Consider the following 15,888-nt stretch of genomic DNA (forward strand, 5'->3'; position numbering starts at 1 on the left):
TTCTGTGTTGCCAACATCACTAAAAGCAGCTCAACAAATGTGCCTGCTCTTGCCATTCTTTCTCTCAACAGAAGAATGTTATTAATAAACTGACATCAAAGTAATTTGCTGTATTGCAAACGGTTTTAGATTGCAATTTAGACTAAGTGCTGTTTGTGTATTAGTATTTAAAGGGAACCAAAAGAAAAGACATACAAAAAAGAACTAAGTAAAACCAAAGCCCTAAAAATATTAATGACAATCTATACTCACTTTCACAAATCCTGGCATTTTATGACTGAGTTCCTGAACACTGCATTTCCAAACCAGACTATTTTATTTTCACTTCTTATCAAAATACCTGTTTGCTTTCAGATTAGAATAAAACCACAGAGAGCAAAGATAGTTTAAAAGCTGTGCATTTGCCTTGTGTAATTGGTGTTCATATGCTTATTGAGTTCTGGAGGCAATTCATTACAGTCATAGGTATAAAAATATAGAATTGTCTTTATTAATGAGGTATGCATTTGTTCAGATCAGGTCTCTTGGGATACAGCCCTCTATTTGGATTTCAGCTGGCCAGCCTTTGTATCTGTTCTTTGTCTGGTCAGAGTGGTTTATCTGTAAAAATAAAATAAATGAAAAAAAAATCAGTATCTCTTTTTTTCTATTTATATATCAGTTTCTCAAATCTTATACAAGAGGAGGGGGTAATGAAGGAGGATTGGGAAGCTGAGGAGAATGTTGCACATCTTGCTTAACATAATGGGTGAAGATTCTGCCAGTTTCTCTCTTACACGGAGTGCTTTATTTATTTCACAGATGGCTATCATGACATACACTAAACTGATTATCTTTGTCCAGCAGAAGCTCTGAAATGTGAAGAATATTGCAAAAATATTCCGCACCAACACAACCTAGGAGTGACCTGCTGGGAAAAAGCTCCATGGGGAAGGACCTGGGGACAATAGCTGTCCCTGCCCAGCAGAGACCAACGAAGCCAATGGTGTCCTGGGGTCATTGGGATGGGCACTGCCAGCAGGTCAGGGCTGACCCTGCCCCTGTGCCCAGCCCTGGGGGCACCTCTGGCTGCTGTGCCCAGCTCTGGCTCCTCAGCACAGCAGGGCCAGGAGCTCCTGGAGCTGAGCAAGGGCCTGGAGCAGCTCCATGCCCAGGAAAGGCTGAGGGAGCTGGGGCTGCTCAGCCTGGAGAGGAGCCCCAGGGAGAGAGAGGGGCTGAGCCCTGCCTGGGCCTGCCTGGCCCTGTGTCTGTCCCTGTGTCTGTCCCTGTGTCTGTCCCTGTGTCTGTCCCTGGCTGTCCCTGCCTGTCCCTGTGTCCATCCCTGTGTCCATCCCTGTGTCTGTCCCTGTGTCTGTCCCTGCCTGGCCCTGTGTCTGTCCCTGTGTGCAGAGCTCAGAGCAGGCCCAGGCTCTGCTCCAGGCCCAGCAATGGCCCCAGAGCCACGGGCAGGGCCTGAGCCCAGCAATTCCCCTCACAGGAGGCACAACTTCTGCCCTGGGCAGTGCCCAGCCCTGAGCAGAGCCCAGAGGGGCTCTGGGGGCTCCTCCTGGGGACATTCCAGAGCCACCTGGACCCAGCCCTGTGCCCTGTGCTCTGGGATGGCCCTGCTGGAGCAGGGAGGTGGCACCAGTGACCCACTGTGGGCCCTTCCAGCCTGACCATTCTGTGATCCAGTGATATTCTGGGAAAAGAACCCCACTGTGGAACTTTGACGAGGCTGTGGAGGGAATCAGCATTGTGGTATTTTTGGGGTCCCCAGGATGAAGGAGGAATTGAGAATCTGACTCCCTGTTCCTAGAAGGCCAATTTATTATTTTATGTACTTATATTAAAGAATGCTGTACTAAAACTATACTAAAGAATAGAGAAAGGTTACAGACAGAAGGCTTAACAAGATACTAATGAAAAACCTGTGACTCTCTCCAGAGTCCCAACACAGCTGGACTGTGATTGGTCATTAAGCAAAAACAATTCACATGTTGGATAAACAATCTCCAACCACATTCCAAAGCAGCAAACCCAGGAGAAACAAATGAGATAATATTATTTTCATTTTTCTCGGAGGCTTCTCAGCTTCCCGGGACAGAAATCCTGGCGAAGGGATTTTTCAGAAAACATGACAGTGACACAGCATCATCAAAGGACCTGAACTCTGTGTTGGATTTTCTCATTTCTGTCTGCCTCAGTCCATGATGAGCATGATTGGGCTTACAGAAACTGAACATAACAAGGGCACAGATGCAAACAGAAATCTCTGTGAAAAATAGTATCTTTAGTCTTCCTGCAACCTGTGGACAAGTTATTCCCAAAGTTTTTGGTTTTGATATACAGACAAATATAAAGTGAAAATGAAACAAATCTGACCTTTTCTTTTTGGATATTATGTGGCAGAGTGAAGCCTTTGGCAGCTATAAAAACCCAACTTGATCTGAACTTTATATTCTTTATTTCTTTACTTCCCAGTTCTTCTACTAATTTTTTGGCGCCATCTTTCAACCTAGGAAAATGTAGTGAAAAAATGAGTGTTAAAAATTCAGGATGTGAAAAATGATGAAAAAGATCATGGCTGATTAATGCTTTACATTCAGCATTAAGCCTGCAGAAGTAAAAATGAGATTTAAATAGTCTTGAGAGCTGTGGTAGCAGCATCACATTGAATTCACAGAGAGAATTGAATTTATAAAATTTTTTCCTTCTCAGTAAGTGACTGATGTTAATACAACCTGTTTGTAATAGCATAGCAGAAAGGAAAATGTATATCAAATACTGTCTGGTGTTTCAGTCCTTCCTAAATAAGGACAAAGGTATCAAACATGGATTAAGCATTTTCCTGAATAATACTGTATTATGAACTCAGCTAAAAACCCCCAAAGATTCAAAAGCACCTGAAAAATCAGATTATGATGGTAGAAGGAACGCAGACTAGAGACATCATAATTGGAGGTGTGGATAAATAACATTTCAAAGTAAAGAAGATTGTGACCCAGAGGTAACAGCAACATTTGGAGTGCTTTTAAACAACATAATATCTACCCATCCTAGGGAGCACCAACACACAGATATGTGCAATCATGGAAAAGTCATGGAATTAAAACTTTTAGACAAGAAGTGAGAGAACAACTCTGAGTGTAGAATGGAATTTACCATTCCTTTACACCAATTCCCAACATGAATTTTCCAACTTTTCACCTCTCTGCCCCGCAGGCTCCATAACCTCCTACCTGGTGCTGCCATCATCTTGAGTGGCCATCAGAAGGAGGGTCCCTTCTGGTGCTTTCCTGATGAAATCCATCATCTCCCCTGAGTGGTCTGTGGAGTCATAATAACACAAATTATTAGAATAACAGAATAACCAGAATAACACAGCTGCTTATTCCTGGCACACACATCACATTCCTTCTCATGCACCCACAGTCACCAGCATTTTTATGGAGTCAGGGAATCACCTTCCTGTGCCTCAGAGCATTCTGGTTCTCCTCACTAATAGGGAAGGAAATTTGCCATTCAAAGTACAGAAAATGTGTTAAAAGCTATTCTTAAAGTAGATAATCTTTCCAGCTATGTGGAATGATGTTAAGAGACAGATAAGCAAATTTCCTATGATGATTTTATAACTAAAATAAAACAAGATATGGCAGGAAAAGGAATTTTGCTGAGTGAAGTATCTGGATGTCATATCTCTTTAGGTGCTATTCCTACCAGACTGAAATAATGGAGACCAAAGAAAAAGACAAAACAAAAAAGGGGAAAAGAACAAGATAATTTAACAAAAAAGATCATTAACTATCTCAACCAACAGGAGAAATTCAGCTTTTCAGGCTAAATTTGTCATCATATCTGGCCAGAACATATTTTATGAATACAGCAGCTGTTTGTTTCTAGCTGATCCCTGTTGAGAATACAAAGTCAAACAGGAAAGAGGAGGATAATTACATGAATCTGTCTTTTCTTAATGCAGAAACACTAACAAAAGCTCTGTTGGACTCTTTTCTTACCTCTTGCCCACATTTCAAAAAATTTTGTCGAAATGAGTTTTCCTGTTTTATCTGTAATTAAAAAAAAATCTAAATATGAGCAAATATTATTTTATTCAATAGGCAAACCTAGAATTTTCAGCTAAAGCTAGACATCCCTAATTTTGAGTATTATTTGGCTTCTTTTGTTTCAGTTCTTAAATTGGAAGAAATATGAAATAACAAGTTTAAGATTTGGGGAGAATATTTTGTTTTGCATGGTCTCCGAATCATCAAAAGTGACTAAAAATTTTTATTTCTTCTTCTTTAAAATAATTTTCTCGTGTGTGCTTCCATGTTTTTATATCTAAATATAATATAATAGGTCACAGCTCTAGATAGGAAAATTGGTTAAGCCTAAGACTATTTGAATGAGCTTAATTCTATTCTGTGTAGTGTTTGAGATGTTTAACCTTTCATCCATAAGGCACGAATTAAGAACAGTCATTATCTTGCCTGATCTAATTAGTGGACATGTAAAAAAATATATTTTGCTACAGACTGGTGCAGGATAATGGACAGATTTACCTGCTCTATTTGCTACCATCTTGCTTGTGCCTTCAAGATGAGTATTTCTCCTCTTACTTTCATTTTAAACTCATTTTTGTATTTTATACCCAGGAAAGATTTTATGATTGTTGGAAAAAAAGGGGCAGTAGTTTACTGGGGAAAAATTTGTAACAGATTCTTGTCAGTGGTTAATTTAATCCTCAGCAAAATCATACAAGTTTAGACAAAGTCAAGATCTTGCTTAGCAATTGTGAGACAAAAAAAAATTAAAATATAAGTGTTTTGTGATCAAAGCCAGCTTGACTGTGCCTGTGAACTCCCTTTTTTCCCCCTCCCCCACAAGATTTAGGCATTCATTTTTTTCCTGGACCCATTATTGAATACAGTGCACTTCATCACCGTTCCCATTCATCTAAATCAAAATTTAGGATTTAGGTGCCTCCAAACCTAGAATAAAGCACACCTGCTGCTTCCAGTGCTTTTACTGTAAGCAAACGGTAGTTTAATATTAATTCAAGTTTGTCTTTCTGTATCCTGAACAAGTGTGGAAAAGGAATTTGTACCATGGCTACACCTTGAGGCAGAACTGCAGCTCTCAGTTCCTGCCTCCCCCTTATCAGTGAGCAGCAGATATAATTTATCAAGGACTGAAGCTGAAAGCTGAGTCCTGCTGCTGGAGATCACAAATATTCTTGCTGTGCTACAAATCTTTTGTCTAATAAAATACATCTGTGTGCACATTTTCTATTCTGTTTTCCTCTATTGATTATGAACATGTCTCCTTTGTTTACCCAGAAGACTGTTTTTATCACACAGATTTGTTTTTCTTACATTCATGTGAATCAGGTTTGCAATATTTTCCTTTCCCTTCCATACTAGATGGTAAAAAAACCCACAAAACAAAATACCCAATCCCCCCAAGAACACTGGTAATTTATTGCAGTCCAAAAGTATGTGTCTCTTTAACATTTTTTTCTCTTACTTACAATTCACAATGGCAATGATTATGCCACTTTCAGCTTCATAATTCCCTTCATTTATAAACCTGGAATTGAAATAAATACAATATCAGTAAAAGACACCTGTCCAGAAGCTCTGTGCAAAGTTATGTTTACCAGGGCGAAGTAATTTTCTGATACTTACGTTTTCTTCAGTTATTTAGTTCAAAACTCTATTGTAAACAAGAGCTTAAAAATCTTGCACAGTGTATCAGTAAGTTTCGTTCAACAATGACTCTTTCAAAATGAGCCAGATCAAGAAAATATTTCACACATTTGCAGCCAGGAAGATAAAGCAGGAAAAAAACCCCAAACAAACAAGATGAGGTGTTTTTGTGACTCTACTCTCTGTGGATTATGTCTCCAGGAAAGGTCACTGCAAGGTTTTGAAGTTATTTCACCTGTCCAGTTTGAAAAGCTGTGAAAGAATCTGACTTTCAGAAGGTGCTGAGCAGTCAGAATTCTGTAAATCCTGCACCATGAAAATTAAAAATCCTGCTGAAAACTAACAATTGTATGCAGCTTATATAGAAGAACAAAGAAAATCACTGGATATTAGGTTAAAAAAAAAAAAAAAAGACAGAAGAAGAAGAGTTAAATACTGTCAGATAAATTCTGAAGTTTTCCACCAGAATGGAGCCCCTGGTAGGAGCTCAGTTGCTGCTACTCAACCCAAATATCTTTACAAAGCACTGGATTAGGTGTAAAGTTAGAATGGTACTCACTCCTCATCCTCAAAACAAATTTTAGGCCTCCTCTGTTTGCCACCACCACTGAGGATGCGATAGACAAAGTTCCCAGGTGGGCAGGGAGCCCAGAGGCCACACTTCTGCCTTCTGGGGGCTGGGGCTGCAACAGCAAAGAGGAAAAAATGTTTTATTGGATGCTGCGTGAACAATTTCAACATGGGATGATGCCCCTAAAGCCAACCTGCTGCTGAACTCAAACATCTGAACGCAGAATCCTGGGATCGTGGCAACTTCATCACAGGTTGGTTTGGGCTGGAAGTGATCACTGATTCCAAAGAGGTATAATCCAAAAAAATTGAAAATAAGGTAATTATTATCTGCTATTCCACATAACAGGAAATAAGAGCTACCAGGATGAAGGTCTCCTACCAACAGCTTGAAGTGAATAGTTATCATTCTTATTTTAAGACCTCTTTTCACACAATAACTTAGTCATAGAATGACAAAAATATACACAGTAAACCACCTGGTCAGAGTAGAGCTAAAAAATAATGAGAATTTACTTACAAAGTTTAGTTAGTGGTTCAGCTGTTTATCATAAATGTAACTTATGTGCAATAGAAACAAAGCTGCAGCTTTGCACTCTTTTGCCCAGAAGTAAATTAGTTGTTCTTACATCAGTGTTCAAATAATTACTTTTGTACATTTGCAAAACTAGGCTGACATTGTGTTTCTTCAAAAACAGTGTCTAAGAAAAGGTTTAGCTTTGCTTTAATTAACTTTACAGTCAACTTCACTCTTATAATAGCACATACAAATGATTTCTTAGCTAACAAGCCATTTATTATTTAGCACATAAATACACAATATCAGATACAGTATAAGAAAGAAAAAAAGGAAATAAATACAACTACATACCCCTCAACACTGGTTTCTTTCCAATCTCTTGAAGTGCAGCAATTGATACTGTATTTTGGGGTACATGAGCAGCAAGAAAGTATCCCAAATACCAAGCAGCCAAGGATGTCAACAGGAATCCAAATAATCTCAGAACAACTGTGAAGGGGAAAATAAAAAGGATAAAAACCCAACAAAAAACATAAAAATGTTTTCATAGCAACACAAAAAATCTTGTTATTTTTTCTGGCACTGCTACCCAAACTGGCTGGTTTTTCTTTGATTCACTGTGCTAACCACAGCCTTCAGAGATGTGGCAATGGAGTATTAGGTGAATTCCTATCTCCAAGGACAACCCCTTTTGTTTCTAAAACTTGATCTTCAAGCAGAAAATTCCCCCAATCACTCTCTTCAATCCACATCCATAGCATCTCAAAGAAACACAAAGTTTAACTCAATCCTTGTAGGATTTTTGACTCTGAAAAGTAAATACTGGGTACTACAGAGGTGTTTTGCAGTTACCGTTGATTTTTTGAGACATGCAAACACTCCAGGAATTGTTTTAAATACTGAGCAAGCAGGGAATTTTCTGCACCCACATTTTTAACATGCTGGGTAAAAACAGCATAGCCCAAACAATCCCCTTCACACAATGAGCTCTCGCTGCATTCACAGAATCACCGAATAATCTGGGTTGGGAGGGACCCTCAATCTAATTAATTAATCTAATTTGCCCTTCTTTCAATGAGCAGGGAATTCTTCAGCTGCATCAGGCTGCTAAGAGCCCTGCCCAGCCTGACCTTGGGTATTTCCAGGGATGGGACAGCCACCTCCTCCCTGGATAACCCGTGCCAGTGTTTTAGCACCTTGTTGTGGAAGGTTTCCTCCTCCTATTGAATATCTGCTTTTCCTCAACACCAGAAGTGCTGACGGCTTTCCTGATGAAACACACCACCTAATTTATGATGCTAAACTAGGAAATATCACACTGCAGCAGTGGAATAGGTTGTTTTAGAGGCATGAGTCACTTCCTGATCTGCAAAGAACCATCCTTCAAAACAAGGGTCCGTTAAAGTGAAAGTTATTCATTTTGTAGTCCTAAAAACTGATTTCAACAGGACCAATGTCCAAAACTATGCATAATGTTTACTTTGCCAGCTCTCTAGAAAATATCTTGTATTATCCAGTCTGAACCTTCCTTATAACTGTTTACACTCATGAGATAATTCTCTCCTTTCCTTCTTTGAACTGTCTTTTATAAACATTAAGATTTCTGCCCTACCCTTTCTCTAGAATAAGGCCAGATTTTTCACTTGTCCTCATCAAGTCCTGTTTTGCAATTTCTGCCACTCCTGTGAATTCTGCCCAATTGGTCTGCATCCAAATTCTGAAAAATTCTGTTACTCTGGTTATTCATGCCAGAAGGAACTTTGATTTTTTTTTTTTCCGGAAGAGCAGACTTTATTCACACAGGTTCTGTTGATAATCTACCATAAAGACAGATTTTTTTCCTCTCTAGCTACTCCCTCTTTGTATTTCTCCACGTGGTTATTCCTGCATTCTCCCAGCTTTAAAAATAAAAAGTCCAATGAAACATTGCAGAAACATTTGTGTGACTGCAGGGAAAATATTGTGAAAACTTGGTGTGTTTTCATCAAAGGATTAAGTTTGAGTAAGTAATGTAATGGATCTTCAGCTATTATGAATTTCCCTGCGTATTACTCATGAGAAATCTCTCACTCCACCACGAGCAGTGGTGCAAACCCACACTAAAATAATACTGAAATTACTCTGACACGTCATTTGAGCAGTGATGTGAGCACAAACACTGACAAAGTCCACATGCACAAATCAGGAAGCTGCTGGAACCAAGCAGAATGACCTTAGCTCTTTCTCAATATTAAAAAAAATTACCAGATTTATATACAAAATATATTTAATTAATATAGGAGGCCAAGTCACAAGTTTCAAAGACAAAACCCTGGAAGAATGAAGTGACAATGACAATTTCATTGAGAGATTTCAGTGACTATTTTTGGGGAGAGGATGTGGCGTGGTGCATTGCAAAGATCTGTGAGAGCACCAGTCAGGTTTTGTTTTGCTCATTCCACAGTTAGCATGGCAGGTTTACCTTTACAATATATTTGCACTATTTTTCATCCTTATTATGGAGCAACTCTGTTGCAAAACAGGCTCAACAGGGCAGCATTTTATCTAAATAGAAGAGAAAGTACAATGTCTAACTGTTGTTATGCCTGATGTTGTTCCCTGGTGGAAATCATGGAACAGATTATCCTGAGTGTGATCACGTGGCACAAACACGATAACCAAGGGACCAGCAAAGGTTTAGGAAAGGCAGGTCCTGCCTTACCAACCTGATCTCCTTCTATGACCCCCCTGGGGGATGTGGGGAAGGCTGTGGATGTTGTGTGCCTGGACTTCAGCAAAACCTTTGACACATCTCCCACACATCTGGAAAAGCTGCAGCCCAGGCCTGGACAGGTGCACCTTCCCTGGGTTAAGAATTGTCTGCTCAGGGGTTTTGGGGGATGGTGCCACACCCAGTCCTGAGTGCTGTCCCCCAAGGATTAATTCTGGGGCTGGTCAGGTTCAATGTCTTTATTGATGATCTGGGTGAGGGGATCAAGAGATCAACTGCACACTCAGTTTGCAGACAACACGAGGTTGGGTGGGAGTGTTGATCTGCTGGAGGGCAGGAAGGCTCTGCAGAAGGATCTGGACAGGCTGGATCAATGGGCTGAGGCTTGGATCAGGAACAGGGTGGCCACAGGAGCAGGACCTGCCTGTATTGGGCACTGGTGAGGCCACACCTCGAGTCCTGCATCCAGTTCTGGGCTCCTCACCACAAAAAAGGCATTGAGGGGCTGGAGTGTGCCAGAACAGAGCTGGGCAGGGACTGGAGCCCCAGCAGGGGCTGAGGGAGCTGGAAGGGGCTGAGGCTGGAGCAAAGGAGGCTCAGGGGCCCTCGTGGCTCTGCACAAGTCCCTGCCAGGAGGGCACAGCCGGGGGGGTCGGGCTCTGCTCCAGGGAACAGGGACAGAAGCAGAGGGAGCGGCCTCAGGCTGGGCCAGGGCAGGCTCAGCTGGGACAGCAGCAGCAATTTGCCCATGGAAAGGGAGCTCAGGCCTTGGCAGGGCTGCCCAGGGAGCTTTGCAGTGCCCATCCCTGGAGGAGTGAAAGAAACAACTGGATGTGGCACTCAGTGCTACTCTCCATTTCACAGAGTGGTGATCAATCAAAGGCTGGACTTGATGATCTTGGAGGCTTTTCCCAACCTAAATAGTTCTGTGAACCTATAATATATTCTGTATTTTATTTAGAACTATGTCTTTTAAGGCTCAATAGATTTCCCAACTGTCCTGCATAGTTTGTACCTGGTTCTCAAAACTCACAGTATATTTTCACTGTCAACCAACTTTTGCTTTTGCTTTCTGGGACTCAGAAGGCATCAAGAGATTTCATTGACCCAAACTGCTGGGTCCAGCTGGCTCTCTTAGGTTTACTGAGGTTATTTATCCTGCACACATACATTCATTTTTGGGTTTCTCCACTGTGCAAACCTCTACACAGTTAACAGCAAAGCCATAAGCTCAGACAAAGTTAAGGTAATCAAGAGCACAATAAAGCACAATAAAGCACGAAGTGCAGCCTGCATGCAGGGAAGTCAGACTGTGCTTTTGTTGATATTGGAGGCTGTGTTTGCTCAGCACCAAGGAGCACCATGGGGACACTGAGCTACAGAGGTGTTGCTGTGCCTCCCTCATTCCATTTCTGCCATGGAGGAGTTCCCTGAGAGTTCTATCTTGTCACTGTCATGAGGCAGGGACACTCACGATACTCACAGTGCCAGGCAGAGGAGGTGGCAGAGAGAAGCCAGGAGGAAGGACAGTCAGGATGGAGGTGTGGCAGGACACGTAAAACAGCAGAACATAAGGAAAAATGACAGAATCACAGATTATGCCGAGTTTAAAGGGACCCACAAGGATCATCCAGTCCAACCCCAACAATCCCACCCTGTGCCTGAGAGCGTTGTCCAAACCCTTCTTGAGCTGTGTCAAGTTCAGTGCTCCCTTCTTCCCTGGGGAGCTGTTCAGCGCCTGACCACCCTCTGGGTGAAAAACCTTTCCCTAAAATCCTAATATCTCCCTATCCTACTATCTCCTCTCCCCTGAGAGAGTTTCCTGCCCTTCCCTCGTGTCCTGTGTCAGCATTTCCACCTTTCAGCAGCTCCCAATTTCCCTCGTCCCTCAGGCACCTCTTGGCAACAACTCAATCACTAAATACAAGCCCAGGACTGGGTTATTCTGTATTTAGCTGATCCCAAACCCCTAGGCAGCCACACCTCGCTAACACACACCCATCTGCACACAGCTAGGCTTGAACACAGGAAAAAAACTAAAAAAGGACAATATATTTAAGACTCGAGCATGACTTATTCCAGACTAAGAGCTGGGTTTTGAGCCGGCATCAGCCCTCTCGCCCCTTCCCCTTGGCCATGGGGGTCTCATCCCGCCCGGAGCGGCTCCGGGGCGCATCCTACTCACAGTGCCGGGTCAGCTTCATTATTCCTCCTCTTCCTCTTCCTCCTGCCCGTCCCTCTCGCAGCCTTCCCCTGCCAGCACCGGGAAGACAGCGGGAAGGGGAGCGGCTGTCTGTAAGCGCCGCACCGCCCCGTTAAACAACTTTAAATTACTCTCCGCAGAGAGCACCCAGCTGGCCCGCGGGACAGGAGAGCACATGTGCCACTCATTTCCTTCTTTTTCCTTTTCTTTTTCCCTCATCTTTTCCTTTTCCTTTCCTTTCCCTCTTTTTTCTCTTTCTTTCCTTTATCGCTTTCTCTTTTTCTTTCCTTTCTCTCTTTCTCTCTCTCTTTTCTCTTTCTTTCCTTTCTCTCTTTCTGTCTTTCTTTTTCTCTCTTTCTCTCCTTGTTTCTCTCTCCCTTTCTCCCTTCCTTCTTTCTTCTTCTCCTTTTCTTCTGTGCTGTGGGTCCTCACAGATCATCTGCTCCCAACCCCACTTCCATGGCCAGGGAATGTCCCCCTGTATCAGGTTTCTCAAGCTTTGGACACTTCCAGGGATGGGACAGTGCCCCACCACCCTCACAGGGAAGAATTTCTTCCTAATATCCAACCTAGACCTACTCTCTTTGAGTTTGGATCCATTCTCCAGGTGAACCAATTATTTTTGAGTCTGCTGAACCCAACCCAGGGCTTTTTCCATTGGAGACCCCTCCTCCTTTTTCCACAGCTCTGGGATGACACAATTTCCACCATGAGCCCACCCTTCCTTGGCTCATCTTTTCTTGTGTACCAGGTGTTGTGCACCATCACCTGGGGGTTTCCTTCCTGCTGGGGTAGCTGGGTCACTAATTTTCATTTAGAGAACTGTGGCAGTACCAGTTGTGGGTTTCTCTGGGTCTGGATTGAAGGCACTTGAGATGGTGTTTCGTGTTCAGACTCAAGTGTTTATTATTTCTTATCAGTAAAACAGTCTCACTGCTGTGAGTTCTGCAGCTTTTCATCAGAAGGCACAAAATGGCAACAAACTCTTGGTACAAGGGCTTTTAAGACTAAACTATCCAATGAAGAACTGACACCTGGATTATTTTCCCTTTTACCCCAATAACTGATCCCAAAGAGCTGCAATGGGGACTTTTCTGCCCAATTACAAAATGCCACCCAAACCCATGGAGAAGGAGGAAGAAGCAGCATGAAGAGGAAACCCAGGACAACACCCTGTGCCCTCCATCTTGCTTCCATCCACAACATACTAAAAACCCCAAAACCTCAATTTCTCACCAAGTGATACACCTACACTGCTCTCTATAATCTATTTCACACTTTTGTGGATTCTGGTCTATCTTGAAGTCTGGGAAACTTTTTCCATGGATGAGGGTCAAAGTCCCTGAGCACTGGGTTTCCACTCAAACTACTCTGTGATTCTGCAGTTGCCCTTAAAACCTCTCAGATTTAGTTTCCACTAAGCTCTTTCATTCCCTCTGCCTCTAATGATGCACAGGAATGATGTTTAGCTCAGCAAACAAATGAATAAAATCCTGCAGGAGGGCTCATATAGGAACTGCAGTCAGAGTGGGGCTTTTGTATTCCTCCCAGGGCACTGCTGAAAGCTGTAAATGTTTGCAGTCCCTGCAGGAGAGGTGTTTCTTGTCCTTGTCTGTGAGTTGTATATTATAATACCCTGTAAATTGCAGGTAAAACCTAAGGGAGTAATTGCTGCAGGTTATTTTCAAATGTCCTGGAGCTTGCAAATGAAAAAGCAACGTCCCACAAAACCTGGGTGTGTGAATAATTAAAGAGGTAACATGGGACAAATAAACTTAAGCAATGAGAAGCATTGGACAGAAAGTAAAAAGAGTTATGAGGTGGCAAGAGGAAGTTAAGGACAACACTAGGCTGACATACTTTTTAAAATATGCAGTTACTTCTGCAGGAAGTGTTAACCTGCATAAGAAAATGATGCCTCTGTTAATAAATGATTGAAACTGCTGAAGACTGCACTTCTAGCCCTTAAAGTAACAATAATCCAGCTCTTAACCCAAAACACTGTATGGTAAACAAATGAAAAATTCATATATTTTTATTAAAGCAAGGAATATTAACTAGGAGTTGGGATAATTTAGTTTTGAAATAAATTTATTGTTTGAGTAGTGGTGGGTCACAGATTCCATAGGGAAAAATTTTAAGCCATTAGGAACTTTGTCACCACCTCAATACAGTGAAAAACCCACTTCACTGGCCATCAGTGTCTACAGGAAAAAATGAAATTTTGCCTGCTTTTACCCACAAGAAAAGTGTAGCAGTATCTTTTTCATTACTGCCTAAACTACATGGAACTACACCCGGGCATTTGCTCCAAATCCTGGTTTGCTGGCCTGCCAAATCCCAGGGACCCAGTGGCTGAGGAGATTTTAAGTGCCTAAGGAAGAGGAAACTCTAAAATGCTTTACTTCATGTATCTCTTTTGTATCTGCAAAAAAACAAGCTACACTTCTTTCTTTAGTGATTAATCAAAGATGCGAGGTGCAAAACCCTTCTGAAGGATCATTTCTGATTGAATCCTGCAGATTCCTCTAAGATTTCAAATTCATTCTGTACTTTGAAATCTTAGAGGAAAAACTTACAAAATATTAATCTGCACTCTCAACTCCTGTGAGGCTGTGAGACCCTTTGGTGATAAGCAGGACAGGAAATCTACTCAGGAAACAAATGACACCGAATGGAGCAGCTGAGTGCATCTACAGGGTCTTACTCTTGTCTTATCACCACAAGACCCAGTCAGCAGAGGAGGTTTATGGTCTGACCCAGTTAAAACTGCACCAGCCAGTTCCTGCTTGCCCTTTGAGCCGTGGCACCAACAGAGAGATTTTCTGCATCCACCTCACTTGACTAACAAATGAGCAGAAGTGTCATGCCCGCCCTTGTAAGAATTTAATTTGTGTTTTCTGCTTGCCCACAAATGGCCAGCAGTGGATTTTCTGTCCTGCCAGGACAAGTTCAAAGAATTTAATGATTTAAAAGGAAGGCAGAGTTAGCAAGGCAGGGGGAGAACATTGGACTAAATCTTTGCTTGTAGAGATCAGAATAACTAAGAAAATAGATCTCTTACATAAAATGTGCAACTGGTGTCTAATTTTACCTAAGACTCGGGGCAGACAAGAACATGCGCATGGACAACAGGGGCAGCAGTGTGGAAAAGCAGTTATTTAATTCACCCATAATTCACCATGTGCCTGTGCCATAACTCAGCATCCTGTGTGCTGGTGACATGAAGGGGAACATAGAGAAATAGAGATGTAAATGTGTATTGTATTAAAATTACTGTTGATTTTTGTTTGATTTTTTCTGGTTTTTGTTTGTTTCTTTGAGTTTTTTACCCTCCCCCCTTTTTTTAAATACCTTCACTGTCTTCATGAAACCCAGGACTATATACTTAAAACAAGATGAGAACTTTTAGATACTTCTTTTGTGGATATAAAGGATTAAATTCACCTTCCCCAAGATAAGCAAAAATGGGTCATTTAACAAAGGGTAAAAAGCAAGCATTGATTACTTTCAGCTGATAAGCTGGAAAACCTGTAAATTTGTGAGTCTGGGGTATTTCTGGCCTGCTGAACAACGAAGGTGGGGCTAATTTGTGTGTTTTTCTTCTGCTTTGTTAATCCGGAGAAACATATGGAGAATATATTGAATTGCAGTTGATCCAGATAGAGGTGATACATCAGCAGTCAAAAATAAATCAGCAGTTAAAAATCAGTATAAACGACAAGCCCAGAGAATGTTCAAGCTGTCCAACAATAAAAACAATCTCATTCAATAAGAGTACAGAAAGATGAAAGTAATGTTAAATTTACAATTAAAAAGCACTCAAGGGAAAAGTAAATAGCATTCTTACTCATAGTACTTCAGAACAATTCTGGGTGCATGAAAAGAATTTGAAGAAACATAATACCTTGTCTATTCATAGAAAGCAGTCTCATCTAGCTAACAGCTGTAAAAATCAATACTCTAATATTTGTGTAGGCACTGGCAGCAGAGATCCCTGTATTCTTTGCAATAACCTGTATTTCTTGGGAAGAGCTATTGAATTCCCTAGCCAAACAGATGATGAGTCAAGGTGTAGGCAAGTGGTACTTGTCAGCCTCTACAAGGAAAAAAAAACAAACCAAAGAAACCACAAGCCATTTATTTTTAAAGAGTTTGTTTTGGTGGAGAAAGGGGAGAATAGTAAATGTTTACTGTT

General features: G+C 41.6%; 1 protein-coding gene across 2 annotated transcripts; it reads right to left on the minus strand.

The window, feature by feature from the left end:
* Window positions 1-291: 291 nt before the first annotated feature.
* On the minus strand, window positions 292-11,733 carry FAM3B (FAM3 metabolism regulating signaling molecule B). 2 transcript variants are annotated; one of them, XM_058800274.1, is made up of 9 exons: window positions 10,971-11,073; window positions 7,129-7,266; window positions 6,452-6,535; window positions 6,247-6,370; window positions 5,510-5,568; window positions 3,996-4,046; window positions 3,222-3,309; window positions 2,365-2,497; window positions 292-600 (listed from the first exon to the last, which is right to left on the minus strand). In XM_058800274.1, exons 3-9 carry the CDS (start codon window positions 6,504-6,506, stop codon window positions 511-513), a joined length of 600 nt encoding a protein of 199 aa, XP_058656257.1. In that variant the 5' UTR covers window positions 6,507-6,535; window positions 7,129-7,266; window positions 10,971-11,073; the 3' UTR covers window positions 292-510. The 2 variants fall into 2 exon arrangements, with proteins under 2 accessions (XP_058656257.1, XP_058656256.1); XM_058800273.1 differs by lacking the exons at window positions 6,452-6,535; window positions 10,971-11,073 and adding an exon at window positions 11,673-11,733.
* Window positions 11,734-15,888: the final 4,155 nt, after the last annotated feature.

This window comes from Ammospiza caudacuta, chromosome 2, assembly GCF_027887145.1.
Source record: "Ammospiza caudacuta isolate bAmmCau1 chromosome 2, bAmmCau1.pri, whole genome shotgun sequence".
NCBI classification, from domain to species: Eukaryota; Metazoa; Chordata; class Aves; order Passeriformes; family Passerellidae; genus Ammospiza; species Ammospiza caudacuta.

What these genes read in the sequence shown, in the direction of transcription:
- FAM3B (XM_058800273.1), bottom strand. An exon ending in TTTTGAAATGTGGGCAAGAG is followed by an intron (nt 3,310 to 3,995) that starts GTAAGAAAAGAG and finishes ATGACTCCACAG; the next exon opens with ACCACTCAGGGGAGATGATG. An exon ending in ATAATATCCAAAAAGAAAAG is followed by an intron (nt 601 to 2,364) that starts GTCAGATTTGTT and finishes TTATTTTTACAG; the next exon opens with ATAAACCACTCTGACCAGAC.